Source organism: Ovis aries, chromosome 1 (genome assembly GCF_016772045.2).
Source record: "Ovis aries strain OAR_USU_Benz2616 breed Rambouillet chromosome 1, ARS-UI_Ramb_v3.0, whole genome shotgun sequence".
In the NCBI taxonomy this organism is placed as follows: Eukaryota; Metazoa; Chordata; class Mammalia; order Artiodactyla; family Bovidae; genus Ovis; species Ovis aries.
Genome location: NC_056054.1, coordinates 50,991,571 through 51,003,037, shown reverse-complemented (window position 1 = coordinate 51,003,037; position 11,467 = coordinate 50,991,571). Strand labels below are relative to the sequence as shown.

General features: G+C 39.8%; 1 protein-coding gene across 1 annotated transcript in view; it reads left to right on the top strand.

Annotated features, from left to right (window-relative positions):
• The first annotated feature begins 64 nt into the window (after positions 1 to 64).
• The window catches only part of CRYZ (crystallin zeta), a 28,530-nt gene continuing 17,127 nt past the window's right edge, over positions 65 to 11,467 (top strand). Inside the window, exons 1-4 of the mRNA XM_004002087.5 lie at positions 65 to 124; positions 5,250 to 5,373; positions 7,002 to 7,154; positions 10,807 to 10,970. Coding sequence (XP_004002136.1) covers positions 5,263 to 5,373; positions 7,002 to 7,154; positions 10,807 to 10,970 — 428 coding nt within the window. The 5' untranslated portion in view covers positions 65 to 124; positions 5,250 to 5,262. The remainder of the gene's footprint in view (positions 125 to 5,249; positions 5,374 to 7,001; positions 7,155 to 10,806; positions 10,971 to 11,467) is intronic.

Here is an 11,467-nt window from a genome sequence, read left to right as displayed (position 1 = left end):
CCGCCCCTGGGGCGGGGCGGGGCGGGGCGGAGCCTGAAACTGCTGTACCCGGGCAGGCCCTCCCGATTTCCCAGTGCAGTCTCGGGGGATGCTCGCAAGTTTTGATTTTCCACTCTAGAACGGGGTAAGTGGTTTTAAAAGTCTCTCAGGCTGAGGATTTCCCCAGCGCTCGTCCAAAAGGAACCGACTTGGATTTTGGCTGCGTTCCTTTCCTGCGTCCCGTTCTGCCCAAGAACCATGGGATAAGGAGTTTGTGGCCAGTTACTCCGCACCTGGGGCTGCAAGTTGATCACCTGTAGGTCACCAGGGCAGTTTGACTTACTGGTCCTGAGAGCCCGGTTTTACTTACTGGCAGGGTCAGCGTTTCGGGTCCCACCGCGGGGCGCCCACCCCGCAGCCTCTGCCTGCCTGCCCCCCACTAGATTTCCCCTCGGCCTGGGCTCTGGATTCCTGCGGCCTCTCGCGGCTGCTGTGACCCGGGGCCACTCGTGTTCGGGTTTCCTAGGGCTTCTTCTCTCCGGTCTTTCCTCCTGCTTTGGTGACGTCTTGGAGAGAATTGTGTAGACCCCTTCCACCCCGCCATGACCCTCATCTAGGAGACTCTTCAAAAAACAAAATTCCCTGTTAGCACATCGTTGGGTATTTATACGTTTCTAGAGGAGACTTATCTCAGTGACCAAGGAAGGTGTAGTAATGATTCAACCATTGAAAGGCTAAAGTTTGGACTGATTGTTAGCAACTAGTGGAAATGGCTTCCCATGTGGCACAGTGCTAAAGAATCCGCCTGCCAACACAGGAGAGGTGAGAGAGGCAGTTTTGATTCCTCACTTGGGAAGAGTCCCATAGAGGAGGAAATAGCCTCCCACTCCAGTATTCTTGCCTGGAAAATTCCATGGACAGAGGAGCCTGGCGGGCTACAGCCCACCGGGTCCCCAAGAGTCCGACAGGACTGAGCGCAGCACAGCATTAGTGGAAAATGGCTGTGTGATTCCCACTGAAACCGTCGGAACACTCCATGAGTGTCTGGTCAGCAGTAGTAAATCCCACGGAGCTCTGCGCCCCCAGCGCAGGAGCAGCCTGACCAGTTAGTTCCACCCAATCTTTTCTTCCAAACACCTGCAGGGGGTTAGAATAACTATCTGATCAGCTCCTCCTGCCCTCCTAATCAGAAGTGGGTGCTAAGAGCCAGGCCCAGGAAGTAGTATCCTGACAAGGTCATTCAGCTAAGAAGAGACTTTTCTTTGGCTGCTTTTAATTAAAAAAATTTTTTTTCTGGCTTAAGAATAAATATGTTACTATGAGTCATTCTTGATCAACCGTAGCACAATTATAATGTTTGATTCTCTTTCCAAGTTTTTTTTTTTTTTCCTTGTTAGAAGTTCTTGAAAAGTAAGAATTTTTTTAAAAATAATATATGTCTTTGCTTTGGCTTTGTGAATCGATCTGTTCATTCTATGTGAGAATATATTTCCAACGTTTTCCCTATCCCTTTAATTTTCATTTAAACCAAACGGGTTCAAGCATAGCTAGAAAAATATCAGTGTTGAAGGAAGAATTTTAAATTCTGTATTTCCTCTATTTTCAAAATATGGTTGGTAACGTTTCATAGGTTAAAAAGTAAAACTGAACAATAAACCAAGGTGCTCTGATTGAAAGTTTATATTTGATAAATAGAAAAACCTGCTAAAGTACATTTTAATTAAAAAACACAAGCAGTGTGATGAGCCTGCTGCTGACTGTAAATGATTTACTCTGAATAATAGAGCTTATAGCCTGTCAGGCGTGCTCTGAAGCACTCCCCCATGTGCTGCTGCAGTTCATCTTCACAAGGATCCTATGCTAAGGCGCATTGGCCCCATTTTATAGATAGGAAAATTATTATTATTTATTATTATTATAGTTTTCCTAAAAGAATCACATTCTGTGTATCTCTAGTAGATCCCTTAACTTATGGGCGTTTGAAAAATTTCAGACTCAAAGCAGATGTCTTAATCATAAAATATGTAATGCTACCTGCAGGTTAGCTGAATTTCATATCTCTAGCTCAGTCTGTCTCACTATCATCATTATAAATTCTATCTCTAAGAAATTAAATGTCCTCTCTGCCAATATTTCAAAGGTGAGATGAAAAGGATTTTACAGTTAGGGGGGAAAAATGCCCAATAACATTTAAGGTGTTGGGTTTCAGCTCTGCTTCAGTGTGACCCTGGTGAATCTCAACCCCTTAGATGTTTCCTCATCTGTAAGAAGGATGGTGATTTTATTTCCAGTTCTGCATACAATTAAATGGTGGTTTTAGTAACTGTTGCTTCTCTACCTATTGTGAAAATTCTGTAAATGGATGTGAAAGATGTGCTGTTTAGAAGAAATCAGGTATTGCAAGGGTTTAAGAATAATAATTACTATTTTAACAATTTTTTAGCATAGCCACCTATATTATGAAGCAAATGATGATCCTGTAGGTAGTTGAGGGGGTTCAAAGGCAATGATTGCAGATTGGAGCCTGAGCAATCATAGTGGCAAGGGCTCTTCAGGAAATAAGACCACCAGAAGCAAAGTAGAAGTTAGAGTTGTCAAGGTCATGCCCTGTTTCCTTATGAGCTCCACAGGTTAAGGGGTAGTACTGGGCAAAATCGGGCTGGGGTGGGGTCTTCTAAACCCAGGATTAAGGGTGAGTCTCTTCCTTTCTTTGTTCTTTTCTTCCAATTTAGCAAATGTCCAGATGCGAGGAAAAAAATGTATGTGCTAGATATTTTTGACAGATCCTATTTCAGGGTAATTTTGCTTTTATTATTGCTACAGTTTTTTGAGGGTACTAGTGATGTCTGTTGGTGAGAAGATAGATGTGAGAGCTTGAAAGAAATAGAGAGGAAGTAAGTAGATATTAAAAATGGAAAGAGAGCTACACCTGTTAACATGGTGTGTGTGCGTGCGCGCATGCACGTGCATTGAGGGGAGATGAAGGCAGAGTGGGGAGAGTCTGGGGCTTGTTATCCTTGCCCTGTGTGCTCTCTGTGTGTGGCACAGTGCCTCCCTTATAGTTAATGTTCAAAAACGCATGTTGAATGAATAACAACCAATGTTTGGTATTAGTGCTTTGTTTGAATAGTTCTCTGGACTGTGAACTCTTTGAGGTTAAGGACTTGATTTTACAACAGTCCCATAAATATTGTTAAATTAAAGATGACTATAGGATTATAGAACCAAAGATATTTTAATGAATACGAAGTTGGAAAGGAGAAACTAAGGGGGAAAGGAATCATGATATCACTATGTGTAGAAGTAAACATTTACTAGGTTCTGTGCTTCATACCTACCCTGGCTCTTGCATAGTAACCCTGAGTAGAACTCAGTTTTCAGATGAAGAAGCTCAAAAACAGTGACTGCCTTGCCCAAGGCCACATGGCTAGTAAATGATAGATCTGGGATTCATACTGAGAGCTGTCAGATTCCAAAGCCTGCACTCTTTTCACAACACCATGCTGAAGACAAAAAGGAGAAAAAAAAAAGAGCTATGTTCTTCTTTTCAGAGTAGAAAACTCTGGTCTGTACAACCTTTTCTTTTTCTGTTTTATTTTCTTTATATATATTTTTGCTTTCAAGTCTTAAGAAATACTCAGCTTGAGTGAAGATACAAATAGAAAGGCAGGAGTGAAACTGCTGGGTAGGTAGGGCATGAGCTGCCTGTTCCCCTGTCCTAGTTCCTGCATGGGCTTCTTACCCATAAGACTGCTCAGCTGCTGTACAGTGTGTGAGGCTTATACCTGCTTCTGACCCCACCCCCTTTTTCAATAAGAATACTGCTCTTTAGGCTATTTCATTGCTAAACAGCCTTTTAGCAATGGAGAGTTTATTTTCTCTTCTATACTAGGTACTATATTAAATCATTTTGAATAAAGGGTTTTAAAATGGCACAACTCTTGGTTAATTATATCAAGAACTTTCCATTAATAACACCATCAAAGTGCTTTGATTCCCCCCACACATTTAAGGGCATTTTATAGTTAGCATGAGCTTTGTTCCAAGGAGTCCCTTGTTGGGCTTCAGTACACTGAAAGTCTGAATTCTTTCATCTCAAGTCTTAGTTTCTGCAGCTCTTTTTGATGTTTTAGCTGCTTGTGGTTGGTGAATATGATTACTCCAGAAATTAGCAAAGATGTTCCTGGTGGTGGCAGAGTTTAGCAATATGTGGTGTGGTTAATTTCAAGAAATTGTCGTAGCAGACAAGCAAAATTATGGAGGTCAGACAAAGCCCTTTCATTACATCTCTATAGATGTAAGATTTCCAGTTACTCTCTCTATATATATTCTTTACCTTTCTAAGCTTATTTTAACTGTGAGTTTTCATTTCAATATTTACAATGGTAGAAGAGAAAGGATAACTATAAATTACACTTATGATTTACAGAAGATTACACTCAAAGCAGTTTTTAGCTGTTTATTTTTCTTTGTTAAAATGAATGAACTTCATAAAACTGAATGTTTCAGTGTTGATAAATCTCAAAAACTTAATACTGAGAGGAAAAAGCAAGTTGCAGAATTCAGTACAATGTGATCCACTATGATTATAAACTTTATTTATAAAGTTTGAAAACATGCAAAATAATAACAATAGCACATACTGTTTAACAGTGCAAAGACATGTAGCAGTGGAATTACATCCTGCCTGAGAACGATGAGCTCTGAGTTTATGGGAATAGTCACCTCCTAGAATTGTGGCACAGAAATGGGTCTGGGGACAGTTAGAGGAGGCTGCAGTTATATCTATAATACAATGTTTCAGGTTTTTACAGTGGTAAGATTTGTTAAAGCTGGGTAGCAGGTAAATGTTTATTGTATATTTTATATTTCTCTCTATATCTGAAATATAGTCTAACAAAAGAAGATCTGTTTATCTAATGTTAAGAAAACTTACATTAGCTCCTAGAATTTCCAAGATGTTATAGCCCAAGCTTACACAAAGCGAAACCTAAGATAATTGTATCATGCATCGTCTATCCAGATGTTTTTGTTTGTATGTTTGATTCCCTTGTTGAAAGCACTGAATCCCTACAGGAAATAATATGAAGCATTTTGCTTTGTAGCTGAAGGATTTGTAAGATGAAAGGTCCTTAAACATGAAATGAGATCAGTGGTAAGCTCATGATTTAAATTGTTGTTTGAAAAATTGTTTGATCTTCCCCCTCCAGGGGGAAAAACACAGTGATAGCCTAGATACAATATGACAATATGTTATTTTTTTTTCTTAGTATCTAGATCACCATGGCAACTGGACAGAAGTTGATGAGAGCTATTAGAGTTTTTGAATTTGGTGGACCAGAAGTACTGAAACTCCAGTCGGATGTTGCTGTACCAATTCCAAAAGACCATCAGGTGGAAATCATTACTTAAAAACAGGCAATAATTATACTGAGTGTATGTCTCTAGCACATGAAGTTATTGTCTGAAAGAATGATTTATAAAGACATTGCTTTAGGACAGACCCTGGAGAAGGGAATGGCAACCCACTCCAGTATTCTTACCTGGATAATCCCATGAACAGAGGAGTCTGGTGGGCTACAGTCCACAAGGTCACAAAGAGTCAGACACGACTTGAGCTACCTTCACTTCACTATACTGTTTACACCTTAAGCTCTGACAAAGAGAACATATAATTCTAACTAGTGAAGTAAATGTATAAAAAGAAAGAACATAAGAAAATTTTTGAAGTTGAAAATCATCTGTGTAGTGAAGTAATTGGATTTTTCTGAATGGAATCATGATTATTCAATTACAGTCTTTCATGATCTTTGTTTTATGCATGGGGAGAATAATTTTCTTCTGCATACATGCTCTTTCACAGACAAGAGATTTTAAATATAGATTTTAATCATTTCCAGTGACTTTAACAATGTACTTTTTCAATAAACATTGTATATTTTTATTACTGCACCTTCCATCGCTCCCATGTCTAACTTCCCTAGCAAGCCTTATGAGAATTTTTACAGTTTGGTTATGATTTGGCAAAGATTTATTTCTTATAATTTCTTCTCAGTAGACTGCTGTGACAATACAAGCTTTGTCTGACTTCCCCAAGAGGTCCTTTCATCCCTTCCGTCTTTGCACATACTGTTCCTTTAACCTGTTCCTTTAACTTCTTCCATTCTGAAAGATATCTACTCATCCTTTAAGAGCTAGATCAAATACCACTTCCTTCATAAGGCCTCTCCTTGCTTTGATAGCAGAAGTATCATCCTATATTAAGGTCAGATGAGCTTCTATAATAGATGTAGCCTCAAAATTTCAATGGTTGGCAGCCTGGATGGGAGGGGAGTTGGGGGAGAATGGATACATGTACATGTATGACTGAGACCCTTTGCTGTTCACCTGAAACTGTCACAACATTGTTCATTGACTATACCCCAATACAAAATAAAAAGTTTTTTAAAAAAATCTCAGTGGTTCTCATTCACTAAATTCCGCAATTCTAAAATGTCAGTGCATAGAGTTCTCTTCCAAAGTGATTTAGGGACCTGTACTTCTTCTCTTGTGTGGCTCTGCCACCTTCAACACCTGTCTTCTGAGGTCACTAAGAAAGGGTGGAAACACTATGTACATTGCCTGGGAAGGACTTTGTGGGTCAGTCCCGAAAGTAGCTTTCGTCACTTATGTTTACATTCCAGTTGACCGATTATAACTCTGAAGAAACCAGGAAGGAATATTCTTCCTACCTTGCTGTCCAGGAGGAGAAAATAGGTTTGATGAGCATGTAGAGGTCTCTGCACACATCCCCTCAGATACCTCCACCACTATTTTCCCCAGATGTGTTTAGTATAGCACATAAACCATTCTGTCTTATCTTTTTATTTATATGGTGATTTCTAAAACTGGAATGTGAGCTCACTGAAGGCAGGGTTTTCCTCTCTTTTTGTAGCTCCCATGATCACTCCACTCCAGTCCGATGATAATGCTGAATGAATGCCTAACTGCTCTGTATGAACTGAAGTCCATTGTCATTGCAGGTTCTCATCAAAGTCGAAGCATGTGGTGTGAACCCAGTGGACACATACATTCGCTCTGGCACTCATAGTGTAAAACCACTACTACCTTATACTCCTGGCTTTGATGTGGCTGGGATAATAGAAGCTGTTGGGGAAAGTGTATCTGCTTTCAAGGTATTACATTTTTAATTATTTCTGCTTTAGCTTAATATGTATATTTTTTAACATTTTGACATAGTTTTAAAATGTGTTTGTATTTAAGTCTTTAAAAGGCCCAATGACACAATTTCTGCCACTTGGGGGACTCCTCTAGTCAAAAAAGAAACTGCCTTTTATCCAGGGACCTTGCTTGTTTGCATTGTTGGGAATAAGTGTTGGGTAATTTCTGTGTCTCCACATCCCCGTAGAATTGAACTGTGATCCTTTGATTTAACAGAAATACTTAAGGCAAGAATATAATAAGTAAGGAAATTATACTGTTTCCTAACTCTTGATAATACTCAGCCAACATAGTTTTTTCTTTTTTTTCCTTCTATAAAATTTAGTTCCACAAAATAAAGGGAAGGCTAATTCTTTTGAATAATAAGTAAAAGATGAATAAATGCAAGGTCAACTATACATTTTTAGAGCTATGATTCAGACGAAGGTGGCTGAGTCAATGTAGATGTTATGAGTTATGATCAGAGCTTTTGTTATTTATGTGCAAAAAGATATAAAAAACCTAGATAGCATATTCACGTTCTAGCATCTGTCCTCATCATTCCTTGACCTGCTCAACTGTGGCAGCACATTTACCAAAATTGAACTGAGTGAAGATTAACAGGGTCTGGCCCAGGAAGCCAGGAAAATTCCTTTTGCTTTCTACTCCCCTGCCTATGGCAGTCCAGCTCCTGCCCTCGCCGCTCCACTGAGATGATGTTTACTAATGTCGCTAATGGCCTCTATATTGCTGAAGCTAATGGGTCCTTTTATGTTATTATCTGTCTTGACTTCTCCGGGACATTTGACACTCTCAGGCACTTACTTCTTCTTAAAAAAAAAAAAACAAAAACAAAAACCTTCTTCAGCTCCTGTGACATTATATTCTCCAGGTCTCCCCCCACCCCCACCTCCTGTTCCTCTCTGAGCATCCTTTTTCAAGCTTCTTTTTCTCTGGATGTTCCTCACATCTTGGTGTTGCCCAGTGCCCACTGACCCTATGTAGACTCTGCCTTTTGTATTATCTGTCTTCTTCATGATGGGCTCGTATGCTCTCTCAGTTTCCATGGTCTAATGTGATATCTTTAGCTTAGGAGCTGGACCTGTTCTTTCCAAATATGGTGGCTACTAGCCACATGTGGCTATTTGAAATTCAAATTCAATTAAAATTAAAAATTCTATTCTTCCATTGCTTAATAGAGCCAAGTGTCTAGTGGCCACTGTTGGACAGTGCAGATGGAGAGCGTTTACATCATCACAGAAAGTTATGTTGCAGGGCCCACATCAGCAAACTCGAGGAACCTCTTACTCATGTCTACAACTGAGCTTCTCTTTCTCCCAATGGACCTGCTGCTCGCATGGGACTGTCTTGGTGACATCTGGGGTCTGAGGCTTATCTATCCCTCACTCTGCTCTCCCTGACTGCCACTTGGGGAACTGTTTTCTCTCTCTTTTCCTCCCCACTGTAGTGTAGTTCTGGTTATCTTACATAGTCGCTTATCTGGATTTTTATAACAGACACTTAACTTACCACCCTCACTCCTAGTACCTCAAATCTATCCTTGCTCTATAAGGAGTTATTCTCTAAAATGTAATTTAGATTGTTTTACACTATGTTTCAAATCTTGTATCAGTTCTTTATAGATTTCAGGGTATTGCTGGAATGCTTATGTTACAAAAGAAGACTGTTTCGTGGTCTTTCTCCTACTCATCTTTCCATTCTTATCTCCCATTCCGTCTCACTCTGTAGTTTATCCTTGAGTAATAACTGCTTGTTCTTCCCTGCATGTCCCATGCTCTTTCATCTCTGTGTCTTTGTATTGGTTCTTCTATGTGACAGAACTAAATCAAAGCCTGTAAACATGGGTTCAGGGGCTTTTACCCTCCAGCTTTCATTTCTTTTCATTTTTATCTCCCAAAACTGTTACATTCCACATATTAAACTACTTATTCCTTGGGAATGCATGCTGGTGATTTCTCAGCACCTATTCCTATCACTGTTCCCTGACTTAACTTTGTTTCCTTTATCGCTAGCATCTCTTCCCACTTCCAGTTTTCAAGATCTTGTCCTATCTTTCAAAGTGAAAGTGAAAAAGTTGCTCAGTTGTGTCTGACTCTTTGCAACCCCATGGACTATACAGGCCAGAATACTGGAGTGGGTAGCCTTTCCCTTCTCCAGGGGATTGTCCCAACCCAGGGATCGAACCTAGGTCTCCCGCATTGCAGGCGGATTCTTTACCAGCTGAGCCACAAGGGAAGCCCCTTATCTTTCAAGACCTAACTCAAATACTAGTTTCTCAGTCTAGCTGTTCTTGATTCCCTCAACTTTGAAATAGTTCTTTCTTTTTCTTGTACCTATCTTTGATGGCTCATCAGATTTACCTTGCTGTAAAATTCCCTCTCTCCTTTTTTCCCCTCTTCCTAGAGTTTAAGAAGCTTGAGATTAGGGAGAATGTCTTGCTATTAATATCCATCACAGAACTAAAAGTACTGCTTTTCATAGTGAATTCTTAAACAGGTTGGGATTATATTGAAATCAATGCAGTGTGTTTTTAAGCTGTAAAAACAGGATTAATCTGATGTTAGTCATACTTGACCATTTGCAGGCAACACTGTTAAGCAGTGATGCTTGTCTTTGACTCCTGGGTACCCTTGGAAACTTTTCTGTCTCTACCTCACCCTATAATGTTGTATTATAGGGAAAATTTAAGTGTATTGAGAGTTACTGCCTTAATGTTTTGCTTATTCCAAGGACTGTTTACTTTTTTTTTTTAATTGAAGAAACAGGATTTAGAAAAGGTGCTTGTACTGGGCAGTCTAATTTCCTAGGTGTACAGGCCACATGGAGCCAGCCTGTAGTGCTTGCATAGTGCCTTTCCTTACCCTCAGTTACACATCTGCCTTCCAGTAGTGACGACCCAGCAGGCGTTTATGGAGAGTTTGTTATATGTTTCTGGTGCTGCAACAGGTCAGGACATTTTCCTGGCTCATCTTTGTGGTCGGGATCCAGGCAGAGTTGCCTGCCTTTTGGTCCCTGTGTGAAAAATGAGGGAAATGCGGGAACAAACCTACAGAAAGGATTTAGAACAGGTGTTTGGAAGAAACCTTACATTGTATTTGTTTCTTCTTCCCAGTATTTTGGATAAAAAACGTTTATGTTAACTACCATTTATTAACTGCTTGATCTGAGCAAATTACTGAACTTATTTACGCCTTCATTTCCTCATCTTTGAAGTGGGATTATCGAAAGGGAGGTAGTGAAAGTTTTCCTCATAGACTGTTGTGAAGATCAAATTAGATACAACTCATTAGACACTTAATGCTGTGCCTTGCACAGCAAGCCGTCAATAAAGGTAAGTTATCATCATAATCTTTAGACCATTCTGGACATTCTCTCTTGTCTTATTTTTCCTATTTCCCTTGATTTTTCTTCTTCTAGTTTCCATTAACAAAACATTTAAAAATGTTCCATATTTTGAAGTTGTTTTTATGAGACCTTAGGATGTAGACAACAATATATAAATACTGCTTTTATTTCTTGTTATAAATGTTGCATTCTAAAGGGTTACACCCATGTTGACAACCTTTTTAATCCCTGAAGCATTTATTAATTTATTGCTTTCCCCAGAAAGGTGACAGAGTTTTCACTACCAGGACGATCTCTGGGGGCTATGCTGAGTATGCTCTGGCAGCCGATCACACTGTTTACACACTGCCAGAAAAACTGGATTTTAAACAAGGAGCTGCCATCGGCATCCCATACTTTACTGCTTATCGAGCTCTGCTTCACAGGTAATAACACACTCTGTCAGCTTTATAACCAGCACCAGAGGAGGGCGATATTAATTGGAGGAAGGTAATATATAATTTATGCTTCCTACCACCCGTCTACCCATTGGTCATTTTTGGTTCCCATTAAGTTACCGTTAAGGTTTATGGAGCGGAAACTCTGCTAATTTGGTAGATTGTTCTAATCACTGAAGAAAAAAAGACAAGAACAGCAAAACCCCATCTTTGTCTTCAAGATGCTCATAGTCTAGTAAGGGAGAGAGACATAAGAGTAATAATACTGATATATAATGTGGAAAGGACAGCGGTAGAGATGTGCATAGGGATTTACGGGATCACAAGGGACATGCCTGTGGTAATGAGATCAGGCTTCCAGGCAAGGCATAAGTCTTGGATTATTTTAAAGCCATGGTTCAAAAATCTCATTATCCAGCTCCAGAAACTAATTGCTGCAACTTTAAAGTACAGTGGCTCTACCCTAGTCCCCCTGGTCAGTTTCC